This window comes from Dipodomys merriami, unplaced genomic scaffold (assembly GCF_024711535.1).
Source record: "Dipodomys merriami isolate MVZ:Mamm:240054 unplaced genomic scaffold, mDipMer1.0.p SCAF_15, whole genome shotgun sequence".
Lineage (NCBI taxonomy): Eukaryota > Metazoa > Chordata > Mammalia > Rodentia > Heteromyidae > Dipodomys > Dipodomys merriami.
The window spans coordinates 21,867,315-21,891,580 of NW_027202826.1; the positions used below are offsets into that span (position 1 = coordinate 21,867,315).

Sequence of the window (24,266 nt, forward strand, 5' to 3'; positions counted from 1 at the left end):
CCCCACCCCCGCCAAAAAAAAAAAATGTACTGCTTGAGCTCTGTTAGTCACTTTGAGACAGTGAGGCTGGACATTGTGAATGCACTTTGAATGGAGGCTGAGTTTTCACCTCTCACGAACCCTATTCGTATAACTTAACAGTAAGTTAAGGGGCTTTAGCACTGGCAGGCAAAGCTTGTATTTACTTTTGAGGAGGCCAGACTAAGAATGCAAGAAGAGAAAACATAGTTTACTTTCAATTTCTGCTGCTTTCATTTTTTTTTTTTACTACATATGGACTTTTAAAACTGCAAAGCAAATACTTTCATTTTGCGAGTTGCATTCTGAATAACTATTATATTAATTTGGGGAAATTGAGGGAAATAATGCTCTAATAACAGCTTCCTAAATACTTAGCCTCCAATTTATACCTAGGCATTCGTTGGACCAATAACTCTATATTCTATCACTTGAAATACTTCAGCAAATTAGCTTTTGTTTGGTTTTGTTTTGTGACAGGGTCTTACTCTGTCATCCAGGTTGGCCTCACATTTGTGATCCCACTGCCTCAGCCTCACAACTATAGCTAGAACTATAATATGCACCATCACGCTCAGCTTCTAATTTTGAGTTTTAACATCAGGATTTTTCCAAACTATTAATAGCCATTTGTGTTTCTTTCAAACAATGTGACTGTAAGATGAATTTCACTAGTATAAGTTTGCAGGAACAATTTTGAGTGTCTACACATGGAGATCAAGGAGTGAAACAAAATTGGTTCCCTGTTAATACTGCATGGGGAAAAAAATGGAAAACTACCCAATATAAAAGCCTGTCCCTCTGGGCACTGATGGCTCACACCTGTAATCTTAGCTACTCAGGAGGCTGAGATCTGAGGATCACTGCTTAAAGCCAGCTTGGACAGGAAAGTCTGTGAGATTCTCATCTCCACTAAACTACTCAGAAAAGCTGGAAGTAGCACAAAGAGGCTCAGGAACAGTGCCCAGGCCCTGAGTTCAAGCCATAGGAATGACACTCCCCCCCAAAAAACAAGTCTGTCCCCATCAGTCATATTTACATTTAATGGATATAAGGTGAAGAATTGGAGTCAATAGAATACATGAAAACCGGTGTTAATCTTGCAACCACTGAGAATGTTTCCAAGCAAGAGTTGTGCGGTCAGGCTCACATTTGTGTCACTTACAAGGTCATCTCCTTACCTGTTCCATCACTAAGGCCTGTTGTGTTCTTCTCAACATTAAAAATCCCATGTGTTTTTCAGGTTTGGGTGCTGTTTTGTGACAGTAACATGCTCCCTTCCAGATCTTCACTTTTCTAGTTCATTGATAGGTGGCAGTTGTAGTTATCATTATTAAAGTCCTTAACACTCTTTCCCTACCCACAATTTACTGAGAAATAGAAACAAATGTTTGAAGAAAAGAGATGTCAAAGGCAATTATTTGGGCTGGAAATAGCGGTTCCTGCCTGTAACTACTTGGAAAGCAGAGATGGGGCGAACTGATGTACAAGGCCAGCCTGAGCAACAAGTTAGCAAGACTATATCTCAGTCAATAAGCAAGACATGGTTGCGTGAGCTTTTGGTCCCAGCCATGACAGAGGCATAGCCAGAAGAATAGCATTTAAAGGCCAATCAGACAAAACAATGTGAGACCCTAACTGAAAACTAACCAAAGCAAAATGAACTGGGGGCGTGGTGCACTCCACAGAGCCCCTGCTTAGCAGATGCAAGATTTTTAACTTTCAACTCCAGCTGTTTGATGGGAAATCCTAGAATCCTCATTTTTCCAGTGGCATTGTTTGCTTTTGGTCCCATTTGTACATGTGAACCTTTAGGGATGTAGATGAAATAATCACAAGTTTATTCAGAGTAGTCGAGTAGTTAGTTCATTGATTTAAATACCTTCACTGCTTAAAAAATTACAAATATAAATGACAGATTAGTTAACCCCAGAAATATTTCTATTTCCTCAGTATTTAAGGAAGTTATTTTAACACTTCTCATATATCAACAATATGTTTTCTCGTTTTTAGAGTCACCTTTTGCCATCGAATGAAAGCAGGTGTGTACATATCCTCTCTCTAGAGGAATATGCTTATGAGGAAGATGGTAACCAGGAAGCCCTAGACAGGAACTCTGAGGAAGATCAGGAAGGAGAAATTGAACCTCTAGTCAAGTGCCTATTGATCTACTTTGAGATCTGCCCCAAGACTGACTATACTACTTTAGCCATCAAACACATATTACATTTGAGTAATAGGTTCTAACATTGTCTTGATTTTAACAATTTTCACCCTGGCCCTATCTATAACTCGATGTATTGTCAGTCCTGTTCTTTCTCATTTTTTCTCAGCTAGTTGGCTATAAAATGACATTGAAGTCTTTCTCCAGTAAAAAAAAAATCTCCAAAATCCAACGGCGGATAATTATATTCCTTTTATCATATCTTCAATACCGTCAACCTCAAAACACTCAGGAGTAGAATAGTCTTTACATTGTCATGTAATCGCACTACAGTGAGTGTGCGTTAGCTAAAATAGCTTAGCCCAGTGAGAGTTTACCGCACAAGGTTCTGTAGCCAATCTATTATCAACTGATCTCTCCTCCTTTTAAGAGGAAAGTAGGTTGTCATAATATTACAGAGAATGTAATTTTGTAATGACAGAATGAGAACACTTTTGCCATCCCAGAATGCATATACATATATTCAGAATGAAGCTCTTAAATCAAATTGTGTTATAACTAATTCAAGAATGCATTTTCTTTTACTCTAGAATGTATTCTCTGAATCTATAGTCTGTGAAAAACCATACCATGGGGTGCAGTGGACAGATACAGACTTTGGAGCTGTCAGGCCTGAATTAGAAAACAGACTCTGCCACTTCCTGGCTAGAAAACCTTCGGTGAGTTACTTAACCTTTCTAGGTCTCAGGTTCCTCATTGAAAACCAGGGATAATACTGAACTACCACAATAGTTGTTTTTCCTGAAAAAGCAACTAAAATCTCTACTTAGTTACCCAACTTCCCTTTTCCTGTCTAAAAAATAAAGGGAAAAGTATATGCTAAATATGACCGTCCAATCAGAAAAATGTTGTCTTCTATTAGAAACCTAATTGAAATTTACATAACATACCCTTAACTATCAGAAATATCAGAATATAAAAATACCTACTTTTCTTTAGCTGTTGGCTAAAAATGGCAGCCATCAAAATATATGCAGAAGTTTGATGTGAAGGATTCATGTTTATACTATGACTTTTATACTGTCATATTAAACTGGATTTCCAAAAGTGCAATCATGTTTTTGTTTTTGAATTTTTTATTGTCATTGTAAAGGTGCCAAGGGGTTACAGTTACATAAGCAGGTAATGAGGACATTTCTTCCTGAACCATGTCACTCCTTCCCAGTTTTTCCCTCCCATCCCCATCCACAACTCATATAGTTCATTTTCAACATAGTATCAGTAAGTACCATAGCTGCATTTGTTCACTCTTTGTTCCTCCATTTATGTGCCCCTCCTTGCCCTCCACAAAACATACAGCTGAACAAACAAGACAAAAAAAGAAAAAAGAAAAACAAAACAAAACAGCAACAAAGAAAAAAACCTTTCCTGGAGTTCGTTTCAAATATGTATCATTTTATATGATCAGATGCACAGAGGCATTGTGCCTTTGTGCTCCTCTCCTAAGAGTAGCAACCATATGTTTTTAACACAGAATACAACATCACAATAATATATAAAAATTATTTTTAAATCATACATGAAAACTTTTTTAAAAATCCAGTTTCAAAACTCTTGAAATGATTTTTTTCCAATTGAACAGGTTGAACAACCATGTATTTATTTATTTATTTATTTAAAGTAGGTATAAACATTTTGATATTTGACAGATTTTTGTACACTATTTTAGTTGAAAACTTTTAAATGAATTTAAATTTTAGTAAAATTTGAGATTTCTTTTTTAAGTTAGGCTGCTCTGCTGCCGGAGATAAATTCTGATCCTATAAAGATGGTTCTGGAAAAAAAATAAGCCACACATTCTTGCTAACTCTCTGTCTGTCCCTCATCCCCCAAATCTGAGTAGGCCAGGACTGGTTTTCAAACTTTGATTCTGTTTGAGACAGACAGATGGTGGCCGCAGGAACTACCTTTCTAGAAACTTTTTTTTTTTTTTTTTTTTGATACAGGGTCTTTTGCTAGATTGCTCAAGTAGGTCATCAATTTCTGGATTCACATGATCTTCCTACTTCTGCCGCCTAAGTAGCTGATACCACAACCACGTGCTACCTGCCTGGCTTTCAGGGACTTCTTAATCTTGATATAACTCCCATTCTAGTTTGTCCCAACCTATCTAGGGAAAGGTGACAGAGGAAACAACATGAAATTGTTTCTCTGCTAATTCCTCTCTTCACGTGGTCTCCCTCAAGCTATATTACAGTAAGAGGCATTTTGTTTTAATATCAAGTGTTGGTAGGTTGTTACATGGGCTTGAACTGAATGTTTTCTACCTATTGTTCCATTCTGCTGATTGTAGAAACACAACTTCATTCATATGTGCTAAAAAAAAAACACCTTAATTTGCCAATGTATCACTAAACTATTTCATTTCAATTTTAGAGAGAAATGTATGATCTTAAATCTCACTTGGTAGAGAACAGTTTAGACAAACTATACCATTTATTTATTTCTTAGGGGTTTTTTTTTGTCTTTTCACATAGACTTTTTTTTTTACAGTCCTGGGGTTTGAACTCAGGATCCTATACTTGTTGACACTCCACCACTTGAACCATGTGCTCAGTTCATTTTTTGTTTCAGTTCTTTTTCCAATAGGTTCTCATGCTTTTGCCCAGGGCCAGACTCCCAAGTAACTGGGATGACAGGTGTGTGCCACGATGCCTAGCTTACAAATTAAGGTAAGAGCTCACTGACCTTGTGGCCTTGGTTTCCTCAAACCTCAATCCTCTCATCTCCAATAGCCAGGTATAAACCACAATAAAGACAAATATCTCTTTTTAAATATTTCTTTTCCCCAAGCCTGTCCTCTATATGGGAACTTGGCCTTGGTAGATGCCTAAAATTTTGTGAGAATTCAAAACACTAAAACACTGGGTCCATCATAGTGACTAGAGGCACATTTTGATATTTCTTCCCAGTTATCTTCTTTAAGAGTACTCCCTCCCATTGTGGTTCAAGGCTAGTCAGGGCAAAAAAAGTTTGTGAGATCCTATTTCAACCAATAAAAGGCTAAGCTCTTATGTCATCCAAACTATATGGGTATTATAAATAAGAGATTCATAGTCTAGGCCAGCCCAGGTATAAAGTGACATCCTCTTGAAAAACAGCCAAAGCAAAGTGAGCTAGAGATATGACTTAAGTGATAGAGCACCTGGCTACCCAAGGACAAGGACAAGAGTTCAAACGCCAGGATCACAAAATGACCCCCAAATACCCTCCCTTCTCTAAGTCGGAAAATTAGAGCATCAGCCCTAAGTTATTTGGACCAAATAAACCAAACCACTGATTAGGGAAAAACTAGATACCCATGAACCAGGTCAGTCTGGTTGTTTTCCTCTTGAGAATTCTGGTGTTGGCATGAATGGCAATGCCAAGTAATGTAGAATGAGAAACTCTAGGATGGTCCCAAGGGCCATGTCCAGAGGAACAAATCCATGTAGCCAGTCTGCTGAAAGCATCTCACAAGGCAGAGAAATACAGAAAAATGTAAATGGGAGAACTAGTGTGAGATCACCAGAGAAAAGATGCTAGTTCCTGAAGACTTTGCAGTTTCCAAGTGTAATTTCTCCTGGGGCTTGTCTGCCTTTCCTCTTTTGTATTCCATGGGGATCTGCTGTATAGGAAATTCTCCTTTAAGTAGCCAGAATGGATTTGTTTCTTTCAGGCATATAAAGCCTAAGGCAGAATGAAGCTATCTTCTGTTTAAAAATTCTACATGTCTAATTCTACCCACAGTAAAGGAACATTTGATAATGACATCTTCTTTAATATACTTCCACCCAAGATTTGTGTTCATTCTTCTGAGACTACCGACATTTAAACTTGATGTTAATTACAGCATCAAATTAGATATATACTGCCTCTGAGAAAGTCAGAACATCGTATTTTGTAGTTCAATTTCTTCGCCGGAGAGTGAGTTGTAAAATTTATGGCTCACTTTACATTTCCCCTACTCTTTTCAGTGTGAAGATGCTCCATTTTCATTGATGAAGAAGAATGATAGGAGCTCAGTGGCTTTGCTTTTCTTCCTGGCATCCATTAACATTTACTGCCTTTCCTTCTCATGATGGTTCTTCTCCTCCTAAACACCACTAAACTACCTTAGTGGGTGTTAGCATTTTTTTCAAGTCGCTAATCATTTTGGATCATTTCTGATATTGGTCAGCAGTTCATTTGTCTTTCAATATGAGGAACAAGGAAAATGTATTTGGAAGGAAACCAAAAAGAGTTCTTTCCAAAAAAAAATCAGAAAATGAAAGTGAATGACAAAAATAATTGTGGTAAATAGGTGACATGGTAATTCACTTTGGGGATAAAAGACATGTGCCTACATGTATTTTCTTTCTTTCTTTCTTTCTTTCTTTCTTTCTTTCTTTCTTTCTTTCTTTCTTTCTTTCTTTCTTCCTTCCTTCCTTCCTTCCTTCCTTCCTTCCTTCCTTCCTCCCTTCCTCTCTTCCTCTCTTCCTCTCTTTCTCTCTCTCTCTCTCTCTCTTTCTTTCTTTCTTTCTTTCTTTCTTTCTTTCTTCCTTTCTTTCTTTTCTTTCTTTCCTTCTTTCTTCCTTTCTTTGTTTTTTCTTTTTCTTTTGTCAGTTGTGTGGCCTGAACTCTGGGCCTGGACGCTGTCCCTCAGCTTTTCAGCTCAAGGCTGAAGAGGCTCAAGTGCTCTACCACTTGAGCCACAGTGCCACTTGCGGCCTTTTCTGCTTATATGGTGCTGAGGAATCGAACCCAGGGCCTCATGCATGCAAGGCAAGCACTCTTTAGCACTGAGCTCCCTACAGCCCCCAGGTATCATGTATTTTTCTGAAGAAAGTTATTGTAAGCAAATACTCTACTACATTCTCTCTCTTTTGGCCTCTTCTTCCTAAAATGACAATTGCATATATGTTAGACTTTTCATCTTATAGTCTTTTGTATATTTCCTATCCTTTTGTTCTCTGTGAGTCAATAGAAATATTTTCTTCTGTGACTAATCTTAGTTACTCAAGAGGCAGAGGTAAAAGGGTGGAGGCTCAACAATGCTCCAGGAAAGAGCCTGGGACCCTATCTGAAAAGCAAACTGAAGCAAAAGAGCTGGGAGTGTGGCTCAAATTGGAGAATGTCTACCTAGTAAGCATGAAGATCTGAATTCAAGCCCAGTCCTGCCTAATATGTGTGTGTACATATGTATGTGTACATGTGTGTGGATATGTGTGTGTGTATTCTTCAGACTTACTCTTTCCTCTTTTCTCATTCTCCCCCCTTCTCTTTATTATTTTCTTCCTCTCTGTCTCTGTCTCTGTCTCTCTGTCTCTCTCTCTTTCCCTTTCTCTTTCCCTTTCTTCCATGCTTTCTTTTTGTGGTGCTGGGTATTAAACTCAGGCCAGACAGCACACATGGTAGACAAGCATAGTAGTATTGAATTGCATCCTCTTAAACTCAATTTCTTAAACACTGTATTTGTAATTTTTATAATATATGTTTAATGTACCTATAGTAGAATAATGCAATACTATTTCTGTTTATATTGTCCTCTGTACTTCTTTCAGTCTTACTTTCTATCATCCTTCTAACATGGTTGAAGATCTTTTTTTTTTTTTTTGGTGGTGGTGCTGGAATTTGAACTCAGGGCTTTGTGCGAGCTAAGCAGATACTCTACCAGTTAAGCCACATTCTTAGCCTTGGTTTTGCTTTTTGGATAGTGGGTCTCATATATATTTTTCCAAGGTGGGCCTTAGACCTACACCTTACACCTATTTCTCCCATGTAGGTAAGATTACAGGTTTGCCCTATCACACCCCAGCTTGTTTGTGGAAATGGAAATCTCAGCTGTTCTTTGAACCACGACCTCAGCCTCACAAATTGTTGGAATTATAGGCCTAAGCCACTATAGTTGGCTTAAAAATGTTTTTTCTTGATATTGGCATTAGGACTATGAGCCTTACACTTTTATCAGCAAGTGCTCTCCCTCTTGAGCCATATACCCTCCCGGGTCTACATATTTTGATTTTCAAATCCCATTCCAGAAACAAATAAAAAACATCTGTGATATTTCATTCTTGCCTCTGGCAAGCAACTGGGTGAGGGAAAGGAATAGCGATGTAAGTCACTTCCTCCGACAGCAGATCATCAGGCCTCATCTAGTTTATTTTCTGCTTCTTTACTCATTGTTAATTCCAGCTAGCCACCTGGACACTTTCCCAAGACCCCTATTTTCTGGAAAGCTCTAAAGACTAAATTTCATGGGTTTAGGAAACTACCTCCCAGCCCCCACTTTGTGATTTTGCAGTGAGTGAAGGTTCCGGAAGGCCAGAACCACTCCTGTTACTGTCTTTGGGCTTCCTTGGTGCCCACACTGGATCCCACCATCCTAGCTCCTGATAACCTGACAGATCGTAAGACAAGGGTAGCTCATAATGCCATTGATAGAAACAGAATCTCACCCCTGTTTTTGTTATATATTGAATGAACTTGTTATTCAGATTGCAGCATGCAGATTTCTATTTTAAAAAAATGACTTATAGGGCTGGGAAGGTGGCTCAGTGGTAGAGCGCTTGCCTTGCATGCTCGAGGCCCTGGGTTCGATTCCTCAGCACCACATAAGCAAAAAGAAAAAAGCCGGAAGTGGCGCTGTGGCTCAAGTGGTAGAGCGCTAGCCTTGAGCTGAAGAGCTGAGGGACAGCGCCCAGGCCCAGAGTTCAGGCTCCACGACCGGACCCAAAAAAAAAAAAAAAAAAAAAAAAAAATGACTTATAGAGTTCTCACCAGCCTGCCAAACAAGTGTTTACTGAGGAAAATGGGGTTTCAAGGCAAGAACAGGTCAATGGAAAAGTTGAACATATCGTTAAGATCCAAACTGTTATCACAGAGGGCAAGGCTAACATGCCCTTTGATGTTTTAAATCTTATCATCTCTACCTTGAACCTTCTGAAACTTCCCCTTCACTCTAGGATGTTACTCAAGTTCTGAGAGACCTTGATTCCTGAATTTACCTTTGAATCTCTTTTCTTCCTGCTCCTTTTGCCCTCCCCTCACCACACCTAAATGCTCATTTGATGAATAAAGACATTTTGCCATAAAAATAGACAAAAGCCTGGTGACAATCTGCTCTTGTAAGAAAACCAAACCAAACTAGATGAACATACAGCAAATGTTACAGAAGAGATACCTGCTCAATTATTATTTTTTGGGGGGGGGGGAGTCCGGTCGTGGGGCCTGAACTCTGGGCCTGGGCGCTGTCCCTCAGCTCTTCAGCTCAAGGCTAGCACTCTACTACTTGAGCCACAGCACTACTTCTGGCTTTTTTCCTTTTTGCTTATGTGATCTGAGGAATCGAACCCAGGGCCTCAAGCATGCAAGGCAAGCGCTCTATCACTAAGCCACCTTCCCAGCCCCTACCTGCTCAATTATTTGTGAGATAAAATAAATCTTTCCTTTAGACCATAGAGACATTTGATCTGATTGCACCAAGGACTGACTTGGACTGAGGAGCTGGAAGCAATTTCTTGCCTGGCACAGAACACTTGGCCTTGTTCCTAGACAGTGATCCTGGATGTCAAATCTAGCCAAGTCTTCTTCTTTGGAGTTGGTATGTGGACTTCCATTGTTATTTCATTGGAAATAATCAACTCTGTGTGTCTCTACTTTAGATGAATCCTTTCTTCTCTAGATGCTTCTTAACACTAAAATCAATTATTCCTTAGCAATTCATACCTGTTGTTGAAAAGACAGGACATGGGCACTTAGGTATAGGTCAATGGCAGACCTTTGGGTTAGCATGTGTGAGGCCCTGTGTTTGATCCTTGACTACTGGGGGAAAAGGAAAAAAGAAAAAGAAAGAAACATTCACAAAAAAAAAGACAGGACTTTCCACTTCCAGCTTATATCATAGAGAAACTGGAAACCTCTGTATCAAAATTAATTAAAAATGGAGATATGGTCCAGAAATCCTCTGTGTCCCAGATGCTGTAGAAAATGAAAAAAAATTCAGATGTTCCATAGCTTGATATTCACATATGCCTGAGCATAGACTGTAATGCAGATGTTGGTTTATGCTGGCTGTTAGAATTACTTTTCCTTATTTAATTGAAAAGGAAACTGAGGTTCAGAGAAGTTAAATGATTAACAGGTTAAGTAGATATTTGTAAGAAGGCTTAAATCTGAAATCTTCCAGACTCTAGGTGCTATTCTATATTAATTTTCCCTTAAGTTCTCAAAATACCTCTATACTCCTAGAACTATATTTACAAAAATTAATACTTAAAATAGATAATGTTTAAATATATTTCAGTATTAAAAATCTATTAAATAGTTAAACAGATATTCTGTATTTAATATGTATTAAATATTTACTTAAATAGTAAATATTTACTTAAATAGATATTTAAATAAGTATTTACTTAAAATAGATAATACTTATAAAGAGTTGACTTTGTATAATTGCTAATGAATAATTAATATGTAGATGTCTCAGAATTGAAAATACTGTAGTTAAAACATTATCAATATTCTCCCTGTTCAATTTCAATTAATTTTATACTTCCAGGTATTTTTACTGGGAACTGAAATTTTCCTCAGTCAATAAGTCTTATAGCCCAAGCTATGGCATATAGCCTTTACTACTTGGGACAGAACAAATTAAAATAGTGCTAGCTAATTAGATTATGCACAAAGAGCTTTCCAATGAAGAGTTGTGAAGTACCGGAATTGTACTTTGTGTCTCCATTACATAAAGATAGTCTGTTTTGTAGGAGCCACATTTTACCACTTAACCAAGGGAGGGGCAAAGTTAAACTGTTATAAAGAAGGTAAAACTGTTTTAAAGGAAAGATTGTGCAGTCAGATATTTAAAGACTTTTTGGAGACCAGAGCTGCCTGTTACAAGCAAAAATATTAGAAATATTAGAAACATTAGAAATATTAAAACAACAACTCCGCTGCAGCTCTGAGGTCAAATCAAATGTCAATACTCATGAGTCTGTATTTAATTTTGTCAAGTTTATTTTAGTACTGCTTCTTTCTAACATGAATTTGGAGAAAAAAAAACTTTATGAAGTGGTGATATGAAATAAAGGTAAAAGGAGAAAAATCAAGATTACTCGGTCTTTCTAATTCACCCTAAGAGTTAAAATAATTCACAATTAGAGGCTTACACTTGTAATGCTAGCTCCTCAAGAGTCTGACATCTGAGGATCGGTTAAAAGTCAGTGTGGGCAAGAAGGTCTGCATTGTTTTTTTTGTTTTTTCGCTTTGGTCGGTTGTGGGTATTGAACCCTGGGCCTGGACACTATCCCTCAGCTCTTCAGCTCAAGGGTAGCGCCCTGCCACTTGAGCCACAGCGCTACTTCCGGTTTCCTGGTGATTTATTGGAGATGAGTCTCACGAACTTTCCTTCCCAGGCTGGCTTTCTCCGATCTCATCCTCCGGAGTAGCTTGGATTACGGTTGTGAGCCACCGGCACCTGGCTAAGTCTGAGATTCTTGTCTCCTGTTCACCACCAAAAAGCCAAAAGTGGAGCTGTGACTCAAATGGTAGTGAGCCAACCTTTTTTTTTTCAGGTCGTGGTGCTTGAACTCTGGGCCTGGGCATTGTCCCTGCGCTCTTCAGCTCAAGGCTCTACCACTTGAGCCACAGTGCCACTTCCAGTTTTCTGGTGTTAATTGGAGATAAAAGTCTCACGTATTTTCCTTGCCCCGGCTGGCTTTGAACCGCGATCCTCAGATCTCAGCCTCCTGAGTAGCTAGGATTTCCTCAGATCTCAGCCTCCTGAGTAGCTAGGATTACAGGCGTGAGCCACCCACTGGCGTCCGACTTAGAGAGCCAACCTTGAGCAAAAATACTAAGAGACAGCACTCAGGCCCTGAGTTCAAGCCCGAGTACTGGCACAATAAATAAATGGATGAATGAATAAGTAAAATAACTTGTGATGGAATTTAAATCCAGGCTTCCTGGAAGCTACTTTAAAGAAAAAAGTAAATAGTATTTTTAGAGTAGTTTAGGTTCACAGAAAAACTGAGATACTGACATTTTCATACCTGAGTATCAACATGGCACCTTTACAATAATTGAGGAACCTATATTGACATATCATTATCACCAGAAATCCATAGTTCACATTGGAGATCGCCCTTGGTGTTACCCCACTCCCTGGGTTTTGTAAAGGTGTAATGACATGTATCCACTATTATATTATCATAAAGAACGTCTTCTTACCAGTCACTGGTGTCTTATGCCTATAATCCTAGAGACTCAGGAGGCTGATATCTGAGGATTGTGGCTCAAAGCCAGCCTGGTCAGAAAAGTCTCTCTGAGAGTCTTATCTTCAGTAAACTACAAAAAAATTTTTAAAAAATCAGAAGTGGTGCTGTGGCTCAAGTGGTAGAGTGCTAGCCTTGATCACAAAGAGGTTCAGAGACAGTGCCCAGGCCCTGAGTTCAAGCCCCAGGACCGGAAACAAATTTTTTTCCTGCCCTAAAAATCTTTTGTTCCCCTTTAATTAATCATCTCTCTGACCCTGACAATTATGGATCATTTTTCTACCATCTCCATAGATTTTTGGTATGCACTTTAGAAGGCATAAAGTTTCTCAGAAGGGGAAATGGTTTTCTTTAGCCCTAATTCTATAAGCAACTAGTTACCTTGTAGGAGTAAGGTAGATATGTCAAATAGTATTCATAGTAGTTTTCCAGAAAGTTCAATTGCAGATTTTATTTGACTGTTTCTCATAACAAACTTGTGACATCTTCAAGCTCAGTAGCAGAATTTCCAGGTTTGAAATTCTAAGTTGCAATTAACTGGATCCAAGGTATAGATGTGGGAAATACAATGAGTTGAGAGATAGCATCTCTTACTTAGATTGCTTCTATAAATATCATGTATTTTAACAAGGATTTTTATGAATACAAGTGTGTTGCCTGAAGAACTGGTCTTCCATATTGCGTGAGAACAGATTCATATTTTAGAGATCAAAAAGAGACATTGAACAATTTATTAGGGAAGGTGAAAAACATATCTAGTACTTCCCCCATGTGGCTGTAGGATGTAAGCATATTGGAGGAAACAAATTCCTACAAATCTTTTGATAAAAGCTCCATGGAGATTAGAGAGTCAACACTGCCAAGATTTGGTTTAAGCAAGGGGAAAAAAAAAACACCTTAAGGTACGTGCTACAGAAAACCCTGAGGATCGAAGTGTTTGGTTCCTAGCAGCAAAACTTCTACTTGGGTCACAGAGGCAATCAACATGTGTTTAATATGAGCTGGGCTACATACATTATGCAGATTGCCTTATTTACTTGGGTGAGTATTATGTTACAAATTCCCAGATAAGTATATATCTTTCTCCATGATGAGAAATCATTGACTAAATAAATTCTGGGAAATGATTTTCAAAGATAATGGGTTTTTAGTGATGTTCATCTTTTTTCAGCTGTAAAGAAATAATAAGTTTTTTGGTTTCTTGAGCATAATAAAGACAATGCTATGCATTCAAAAGTTGCTTTTCTCCTTGGTGCATTAGAAATTTTTCCAGTTTTGTTCTAGTTAATTAAGGACCATGTGGGAAGGTTGTGGCCAAAAGTATACCTTACAACCCCATGTGTGACTGCCTGGGTTCTTTTCCTTACCCTTACAGCTACATGTGGACCCCAGGAAGAGAGAAGAGTGGAAGGAAGTACCACAGATCCCTGAGTAGTGACTGGCAGGTGGTTGTGTAGGAGTCATGTCCAACCTTGCATTATGCTATGCTCTCATAAAAGGGTTTTCATTGTAAATGTTGAGGAGGTATGTTGGAAGTGAAAACTAAAAGCTCATTATCAATAATAAGAATAGAATAATCTTCCTACTTTTACCAATTAATAACAAGTCAAATTTGCTTTAACAATTGTATGAGGTCATTGACATGATTTTTAAAAGTCTAAAGATTGGGAGACTGTGACTCTATTTTGTAATGTTTGAGATTTCTTTATAACCTGGGACCCAGCCATCCTTGCCCATATCAGTTCTTCAGGGAATATTCAAATAGAATCAAACACCCCTGAAATAGTTTTGCATGTTCTTTTGCATGAGATGAGAAATGGAGGAGAAATAGCAACAGTAATAATTGTGTTTGAAGCTATAATTTGTTCTCAGTTCCTAAAATACTCTACAGCTACTTTCTATAAAAATATACTTATATAGTTTTCTCCTTTAAAGATAATCCCCACTAAAACATCTTAGTCCAACTGCCACTTTATTTCTTTGCTCCCAAGAATTGTCTAACTTTGTCTCCTTTTTGTTCACCTCTTTCTGTTTTCCATCCAGTAAAATCAGGGTCTCCATACCATTCTACTAAAACTACTGTTACCAATATTACCAAGGATCTTCTTGTCATATCTGATGATCACTTCTCAGTCCTGATCCTGCTCATCTTCTCAACAGCATTTGACATAGTTGGTCACTCACAGATTCTCAAAGTCCTTTCTACCCATGGCTTCCAGGAGTTTCCTATTACCCCCCTATCTCTTTTACAGACTCAATGCCTATGTCTGTCTCCTACTTGCTCAAGTTTAAATTTTGGAGTACCCCAGGGCTCTAGTCTTAGTCTGTTTAATTATACTTCTTCCCTTACGGTCTTCATTGCACTGCTACATTCACTCATTCTATTCCAATGTGTAGGATCTAAATACCATTTGTAAGTATCAACTTTATTTCTATCACAAGCCCAACCTCTCTGAGTTCCAGAGTTGCCAATCCTACAGCCTGTTCTAACTTGTCCATTTGAATATCTATAACTATATCATACTTAACTGGTAGTGGAGATAATTCACTGCTTTCCATATTTTGCTTTCCCTCTTTCCGTAGTCATAGAGAAAAGGACACAAGCCCACAAGGCTATGTTACATTTTCCAGCCTCCTTTGCAACTGGGTCTGACTGTGTAATTTAGTTTTTTTCCCAGTGAAAGTGAGTATCTGAGACGAGAGTATTGTTTCCTGGCTCTGCTCTTTACTAGAACGGATGAACTTCATCCACACTTTCTTTCCCTCCTTCTCACTGGCTTGAGTGGAAGTAGTTCAGAGGGACTATGGTGGTGGTAAGAGTCACTGTCACCCTTGGATCTGAATGACAGCTGCCTCCCAACCTGATACACTCATCTCAGATGATTACATGCTGAAGGAATAAATTCCTCTCTTGTAAAAGTCATTACATTTTTGAAAGTCTCATTGTCACAGCATCTCGACCTTTTACCTAAAGTGACAAAGTAACTCTCACCACAAGGTTTTAGTTACCAAAGCCCTGCATTTTCTGGTGGCCAGGCAAGTGTGACAAGCATATAGTTATCTAGATAAGCCAGAGGACAGAGTAGAAGAGTAGAAGGTTATTATTTATTTATTTATTTGTGTTTGCTTTTTATGTGGCTTGTGGTGTAATGTTGGAATGAGAATATGATCACAACACAGTTTTTGAGGCATGCATGTCTGCAGCTGCTGGATGTGGGATGGAAAGCTGGAAATTTAAGTCCTCTCAGGATTGAAAAAGACAGCCACTTTGATGTCCCATACACACAAAGAAAGAGATCCAAGTCTCCTAAGCAAAGATCAAAGTAAGGTGTTGTCCTCTGAAAGAACCTGATGATTGTAGCTAAGCCTCAAGGTGGCCTCTTTTAGAATGAGAGAGTAAAGTATGGAAGCGTATAAGGCAGCAAAGAAATAAAGCTAAGAACTGGGGTTAGAAAATAGTTTTGTGGTTATCTGCCCAAGGAACTGACTGGAAGAAATTAGATCAGAAGCTTATTAAGTTTTTAAGGACATCTAGTTGCCACAGAAACCATGAATCTGGCCTGGAAATATGTCTCTCTGTTCATTGCTTAAAACAACACTCAGGTCTTCACATTTGTGCCAACAGAAAAAGAAAAGGTTATGAGTGATGTATAGTTCCCAAACAGGTTACATACTCCAACAGTCTTTTCTGATACAGGTAGGGAAGATTGTGGACAAAGTAAATCTTCTAGAAGTATGGTTAACATCTGACCAAGGCCCTTCTTCCACGGCTAGAGCAGTCTTCAATTCAATTCTTGCTCAGGTGAGAATCCAGATTGATTTGAATAAGCAGTTGTGCTTAACCTTCTCCTAACAGGAATTTATTTTTTATTTATTTATTAAAAAAAAAAACCATCATGCCTATGCCACCGCATTGAATCTATTGTGGTAAGCAATAGCTTGTCAACTCACTGTGAGAAGTCATTGAGAACCTGAAAAGAAAATGTGTCCGGTCCTACCTTTAGCCTGGACATCATCTACCTTCACCCTCATGTGCGGTCTTTTTCTCTCATGTCAGTCTCTGTTGAAATGTCCTCTCTCTGGAAATAGCCAAATAACAGTATGGAGTGAGGCACTTCTGTAATCCCGGCATAAGTGAGGATCTCAACTAGGAGGTCAGCCTAGGCTGCACAGTGGGACTGTCCCAAAAACAAAACAACCCAGAACAACCCCAAACTAAAACTAACGAAGGCAGCAACAACAACAAAACCCCACATGCTTATTGCTTCCTATCACCTTCACCTTCCTTTATCTTCTCTTTGTACCTTTTCCTTCCTTTCTTACTTCTCTTCTCTCACACTGCAATATAATATAATATATATATATATATATATATATATATAATTTTATGGAAGGACTTTATCTTGTTGCTAGCTGAGATCCCAGAACCTGAGAATGTCTGATACATGTTAGGATACTGATTTAGCAAAAACTAAGTAATTCAGAGCTTGTAAATTCTAAATATCCGAGGTTAAGTTAGTTTGATTCTATTTTGTTATTTAGTTGTATCACCTTGTGAACCAAAGGCAGGAAATATTTGTGCATGGGAAAATTAGGATTATAACTTGAAAGGTACCTTGTGGTAGGAAACCTAACCCCAAGCTTATCGCACTGTGTCTGTTAAATTCAGATATCTGCTAAGGACAGATACTGCGACAAGCAAGACATCTGATGTCATTCTTGCTTGTTTAAGACAGATAGGAATGCTGGAGCACTTGACTAGCACGTGTGGCCTTGGTTGGATTCTGACCCTTATCCAACTTATGGGAATGTCACTGCTTTTTTTTTTTTTTATGATGGCTAGTAGTGGTCACAAATGTAGTACAAAAGACAGATCTTGGAAGTCTTAAGTCTCACACCATGGTTCAATAAAGACTGACTTGGGGCATGGTTCAGGTGGTAGAAAGCCAGCCAATGAGCAAAAGTGTCAGAAACAGTGTTTGGGTCCTAGTCTCAGATTAAAATAAAACAAAAAAACAAGAAAACCAATCCTGATTTAATTAGCTAGTCAAGGGAGAAGCTAAAGTTCACCGTGCAGAATTCAATCCAATCGATTGATTACATTTAAGCCTGTGTCAGTCAGTGGACCAGGCACATGAGATATAGTAACAAGATCAGTCCTGCTCTGTTTTCTTATTGGCTAGACTAATGTGTAGAGGGACCCAGCATCGTAAAGAGGCAATTAGAGTAATGTTCCAGGACCTCCTCTTGGAGTATGCACTATAGACATTCATATAATGGAATCAGCCAAGGAAAAACACGGAATGGTTTTCTGGTTAAGGGCAGAGCTATACTTGGACCCCAAGTGTAAGTCAAGATTGTTCAAATGACTGAGGATGAATGGAGGAGTTTCTAGGCCAAAGAAAATATGTCTGGGAGGAAGCATGACAATGGGACATTGCATTTGTACTTCAGATATTCAACCTGCTCTCACACATAGGTCTTGCGCCTTCCCTTCTATCCTCAGCTTCTTAGCCTGTAATTTAGCCCTCACTCCACCACCCACTGCTCCTATGGAGTGTATTTGTAAATCCAATAGCGCAACCAACAAATAGAACAACAAAGGAATGGCCGGTAGGGCCTGGAACCAAGCCTACATTACGCTTGCAAAAATTTGATTTTCTGCAGGAAAAATATTTTGACTCCTCCATTTTTGGACTTCATTTAGAAGGATCTGAAATGGATGACACCAAGCTGTTTGCCTAAAATAATGTCCCAAGCCCGAATTGGCCTGGATGTTTCCTAAGATTAAAATAGAAACATGTTTTGCTAACAGAACACGACTTGGAAATCAGAGTCATTTTAGTTGAAAACTATCATTGGGGGTTTTTTTTCTTACAGAAAATTCCTATTTTTACACACATTGAGAGATCAGGCTAGCAAGGTAGTCTCACCACAGGACTTTCCATTTACAATTTGAAGCTGGAGTAACCAAAAGAGAGAAGGGGGGGAGGGAGGGAAGGAAGGAAGGAAGGAAAGGAAGGAAGGATAAGGAAGGAAAGAAGGAACAAACGAAGGAGAAAATATTTATAATATAGCAAATTCATTCAACAAATACTCATGCACACTACTCTGTATGAAAGATAACTCCCTTGGGGAGAGTTTGCATTCTAGCAGAAAAAAAATAAAGCAAAGGAAAAATAAGCAAGTTACACAGAAAGATAGAAGACAAGTGGTATGCATCAAATAGAATAGGGTAGGCAGGAATAGTCTACGGCCAGCCACAAGGGAAGGGGACGCCTGGAAAGAAAAGGAGGGTAGAAGATGCAGGGCAAGGGTGGGGGTGGGAGGAAGAGCTATTGAGACTAGGAATGACTGGATGAGAAGCAAGTTTGAACTTGCATTTTAGGACAGTGGTGGATTTTCATCTGAACACAGTCCTTTAAAAACAGTATTTATTTATTATTTGTGTGCCAGTATAGGGACTTGAACTCAGAACCTGGGCACTGTGCGTTAGATTTTCCACTCAAGGCTGGTGCTTTTGGTGGTTAATTGGGGATAAGAATGTCACTGGCGTGCCTGGCTAGGCTGGTTTCCAACCGGACTCCTGAGTTGTTAAGATTACCAGTGTCTGGCAAAAGTAGTATTTTAATTAATTAATTAGTTAAATTTCACTCTGCAACCACAGAGCTATGGTTACGTACGGTGGTTTCTAAACGATCCCCTCAAGATCAGACACCAACACACTTCTCAGAAGTTCCAACCCGGCCTCTCTGGCGGGCACTACTAGCCCTGGGCCAGCCCTACCCAAATGCGCTTGTAGATGAACTGGACGAGAGAGAAACAACGTGCACGTTTCTTCCTCAAAATTCCACCGGAGAGCCAAACATTTCTTTCGGTTGGTTACAAAATTAAAAAAAAAATCACATCTATAGCTTTGCCAACTCTGCGGGAGAAACGAACTCCCGGTTTGCCTTGGCTCATCCGTCCCAGTCCGGCTGCGGTTTCGCTGACTGCAGACGCTGCTCGGCTCCAGCCACAGACCAGCGTCTCCCACCGCGGGTTTCTCTGCCCGGGGCTGAAAGCTGTGGTTCGCCACTGCAGCCACCACCTGTTGGGGCGGAACCTGGCCTTTCCGGACCACCACTTTTTGCTGAGCACCCCATTTTTTTTTCCTTTCCCGGGAAAGCCTGGCAACTTTCCTCCTAGCTTAGGGCTCTCGGCCCCGCCCGGGAGTTGTGGGAGCGTCTGCACCCCCCGCCTCCCACCCTTCCCCATCCCCACTCCGCCCCTGGGGCGGGGCCCAGAGCCCCCAGCCGGCGCCTGCGGCCGCCGGGGCGGCGAGTCCGGCGCGCGCGCCCCCCACCCGCGCCCTCCCGCCGCGCCCCGCGCGCCCCTCCCCGCGGGCGGCGCCTCCCCTCGCCGGAGGGGACCGAGGGGCTCGGCCGAGCCGCGCTGCAGACCTGCGCCGCGCAGCCCCGCCGCACAGTGGCCGCGGCGGAGGCGGCTGGGGCGGGGGGTGGGTTTCCCGGAGCCGAGGAGGAGGAGGAGGAGGCGGGCCCGCCACCCCACCGCTGCGCACCCCTGTGCCCGGCACCCCGCACCGTGTGCCTCGCGCGCGCGGCTCTGCCCCGCAGCCGCTCGGGCCTCTCCGGCCGGCATGGACTTCCTCGCGGCGCTGGCGCTCCTGGGCTCGCTCTACCTGCCCGCGGCCGCCGAGTTCGACGGGAGGTGAGCTGGGGCCCCGGGGCGCCCTCTCTGCCTCTCTCCCGCGCGGAGTGCGCACTCGGGGGTGGCGGCTCCCCCGGTGCAGAAGTTGGGGCAGCGCGCGGGCGGCGGGGCGGCGGGCGCGGGGACGCCCGGCCCCGACTCCGCTGCCCCGAGGTGGGGCGCGGCGGGGCGATCGCGCCACCCGACACCGCGCCGGGCGACGCGGGGGTCTCGAGCCTGGGTCTGAGCTGCACCCTGGACCTTTTCCTCCCTCCCCCCCTTGCCCCAGAGGAGAACCTTCCAGGGCACCGCGGCCGGAGCCGTGTTTGGAGACCGTGCAGGGAGGGGGGGGGGGTCCGGCCAGGGCGCGAGCGATTGGATTGGGGACCTGTTGGCTGCCGCTTGGTTTTCTTGAGCAGAGGGATAAGGGCTGCGAGGGGAGGGCGACCTGAGAGTTGGGGCGCCACGGTGGGAAAGGGGGTGCGCACCACGAGACTCCCCGAGCCTCGGCCGAGCCTGCGGGGCGGCGTGCTCTGACAGGTCCCAACCTCGGGGCTCTGTCTCGCCTGTCACTCAGCGGCTCCGCCCCGCCGCCGCGGGGTCCGCTCCGGGGGAGTCGGTGCGCGCACCCCGCGCGCCGCCGCCGCCGCAGCTGGGGTATTAACCCCCTCACCCCGCCGCCCCGCCGCCCTCTCCAGCGCCTCCCATCTCCGCCCCACCCCTTGGTGGATGTCTGCAGGACCCCGGAGCAGGCGCACCTGCCTCTCCTGCAGTCTTGTAACCCATCAATCCCGCGATGGAGAGAGGAGGGCAACCGGAGGAGCACTCGGGAGAAGAGGAATTCACCACCTGCTGGGCAGAGACGGACACTTGGGGGTTATTTTGTACTTTGGGTGGGGCGGGGCAGGAAGGGCAGGTAAAGCCACCCCCCCCCCAAAAAAAACAGCAAGGAAAAAGTGGGTAGTAGCCAAAGACTAGACTTTTTTTAAAAAATGTCCACGTTTGGATATATCGTGCGTTTCTTGCACACATTTACAACCAAAAAAAAAGCATCAAGATAGGACCACAGTGTCAGTGTCCCTTTCAATAGATGTCTAAAACAGACAAAATGATCTTGGAGGAAGGCAAAAGCCACTGAGGTGTGAATCTAAACAAAGAAACAGTTTAACACGTTAGGTGTCAAAGAGTCATCTGGTGGATAAATCTACTTTTTTAGGCGCTATTTTCGTTGAGAGGGAAATAATATGAACTGTTGATGCAGGCACGTTTCAAACCACGAGGACACTCGAGATTTAGCTATTTTAAAACTTTATTTGGTTTTATTTAGATTTGTGTGTGCGTGTGTGTGTCTGTGTCTATGTCTGTTTCTGTCTCCTCTCTTTCCTGTTGTATCTCTCAAAAGGGTCCTGTTTCATTGGATTTTTTTTTTCTTTCAGGATCCGCCTTTCTTTTTGCCTCTTTCCCCATAGGCCCTCGATATGAGGCAGGGATTGTTTTTGCTTTGACTGCTCTTAAATACTTTTCACTTAAAAACTGGCACCTGACCCTGCAGTAACAGGTGTGAGTCTTTGAGGAATCTGTTTTATTTCAAGCTTCAGAAATCACCCTGTGAATGGCAGCTTTGGCACAATTTCTACTTATGAAAGAGTCTTCCCCCACACCCTCCCACCTCACCCCCTGTGTGCTGGAGGTGTGTCTGTTTAATTGTCTGCAATTTGAAATTAGATCAGAGCAGAACTGGGCTGCAAAGGTGTTTTTATCCTTGCGTTTCTGCAGGCATGAAAGAGATTGGAGAAAGTTGTTGAGTGATTTTTCTCTCTCCCCCCCCCCCCCATAACAAAGAGAAATTTATGTTTGATCTCAAGTATCTTCGTTTGATTTTTTTTTGTTGTTGTTAGGTGGCCCCGGCAAATAGTGTCCTCCATTGGCCTATGTCGATATGGAGGGAGGATTGACTGCTGCTGGGGCTGGGCCCGCCAGTCCTGGGGACATTGTCAACGTGAGTATCTGAGGAGTTCTGTTCCCCCGGGGGAGGTGGGACTTGCCACAGTGACCCACAGTGGACCTGGTATGCAGCGACACACCAGAGAGCTCATCATGACTGAGCAAAAACTTGGCTGGATAGAGCTGACCCGGGTTTTCAGATGCAGTGCCCAAGCCCTTAGTTGGCTCCTTTCTACCATGAGTCACCTGGGTTGAGGTGTCAGCGTTGACACACATGGAGAGCCACCTGGACTGCTGTTCATTGATGCATTTCTCCTCTTATCTCTAACTCCTGTGTTCTGTAAGGCTTACTTTATGCCAGGCTGTGAGATGGAGTTGAGATAATGAGTCTAGACTATATTTACACTAAATAAGCAGAGAACTTTACTTAATTTTTTTAATTTAATCGTCATTATAAAGGTGATGTACAGAGGAGTTTCAGTTATATAAGTCAGGTAATGAGTCTATTTCCTTTTGGACAATATCCCCCCTTCCCTTGTTCTCTCTCTGGTTTTACCTCCCATTCCCACCCATAAGTTGTATAGTTCATTTTCAACATAGGTGAACTTTACTTATAAAATCCTCACTCTAACTCGTATAAAGTGTTCCATTTGTGAATATTTTTATGAAAAAGATTATATTTCCAGTGTTTTATGTAGACCACACAAGATAATCAGAGAAAAAAAAATCTCTGGAAAAAAACATCATTTGCAAGCTTTGTAATTAATCAAAACCATGTACTCAGTGCCCTGGCTTTTATTTTTTTTCCCCCCTCATCAAGATGGATATGTTAATGCTAAAATTTATAGTCATATTATAAATATTTGAGAAATTAGGAAGTTTGTTCCCAAATCTGACCTGGATCTCAAATTGTATCCCTTTTTTAAAAAAATTGATTTTACTGTCAAGGTTATGTACAGAAGGGTTACAGTTATATATAACGTGTGGATACATTTCTGGTTGGACATTGTTTTCCCCTTCCCTTGTTTTTCTCCCACTTCCCTTTTTCCTTTTTGAAAAAATAAAGACTCCAAATGATCGAATTTCCAAGGCATCATTAGATCGAACACTTCTGGTGAGATGGGGCGAATAGAGAAGTAGACTTAAGGACGCTAGAACTAGTGGTGAAGGAACCTACCTTAGACATGAATGGATGATGTTTGATGCTCAAGAAAGATGTTTCCTCCACTACTTTTGCTTTTGAGAATTTATCCTTCCCTTTGTGAAGTGGAGAGAGTAGCACACATGCTGTTGTCTCTGATGGGGGATGGGAAGGTGAAAAGGTGAAGCTGACTGTTGTGTTCTTCATGTAGGTCTCTAGACTAAACCCTTTAACTAGGTGCACTCCTCCTGCTGCTAAAGAGAATGTGGTAACTCCCATTTCCAGTAAGTGGAAGAACTAGGCAATGCTGTTGTACTCCTACTGGTTAGTCTATTATATATTATTTTTAAATGGAGATGGTTAAGAGTAGGTAGTTTCTTGTGGAATGTAGCCTTCTGCCATTTATATCACAGTGTCAGAAGTCTTTGTAGCTAAAGGCTAACAGGTGTGAAATTTGATGAACCACCAGCCTGTATTAACCAAGCAGTGAGGAATGGATCCTTCTCTTGGCCTATCCTTCTCAGATGAAAAAGATAAAGGGTGTCTCTTTGTAGGTAAGGAGTTAATTTCCTCCTTACTTGCTCCTGTAATTTGCAGGCAACTCACAAATCTAATGCTGTAATGCTTTGAGGTCTATACAAGTCTCCTAGCCCCACCCAGGAGAAGGCTTCATTGGCAAAATGCCCTGGGAGCCATGGTGAGTACATCTTCCCTTGAAGGCAGAGATTAGGGGCACAGGGGCTGTCTGCCAGGTATGCTAAAAGAATTCCAAAGAGAAATCTCCTCAGACGAGTGGTTCATCAACTGTGGAATTCCCCAGGAAACACTTCTCAGAGCTGTTGTCTATTTCCATACCATATAATGAGTCCCCCCACCCCACCCCAATATGTACTAGCTTGGCAATTCTGAATTTCAGTGAGTACAGGGACTTTTTTGTAGTTACAGTAGGCATTATAGAAATTTAATCATCTAAGAGATTTTACTTTCCGTGTAGTAGCTTTCCTAACATATAGAATACTGT

At 41.5% G+C, this 24,266-nt stretch overlaps 1 protein-coding gene across 5 annotated transcripts in view; it reads left to right on the forward strand.

The window, feature by feature from the left end:
* Nucleotides 1-19,948: 19,948 nt before the first annotated feature.
* The window catches only part of Npnt (nephronectin), a 62,296-nt gene continuing 57,978 nt past the window's right edge, over nt 19,949-24,266 (forward strand). Inside the window, exons 1-2 of one of the 5 annotated variants that reach the window (XM_070022401.1) lie at nt 19,949-20,181; nt 22,059-22,159. In XM_070022401.1, the coding sequence (XP_069878502.1) occupies nt 20,111-20,181; nt 22,059-22,159 (172 nt within the window). In that variant the 5' untranslated portion in view covers nt 19,949-20,110. The remainder of the gene's footprint in view (nt 20,182-22,058; nt 22,160-24,266) is intronic. The other 4 variants (XM_070022397.1, XM_070022398.1, XM_070022399.1 and 1 more) reach the window with 4 other exon arrangements.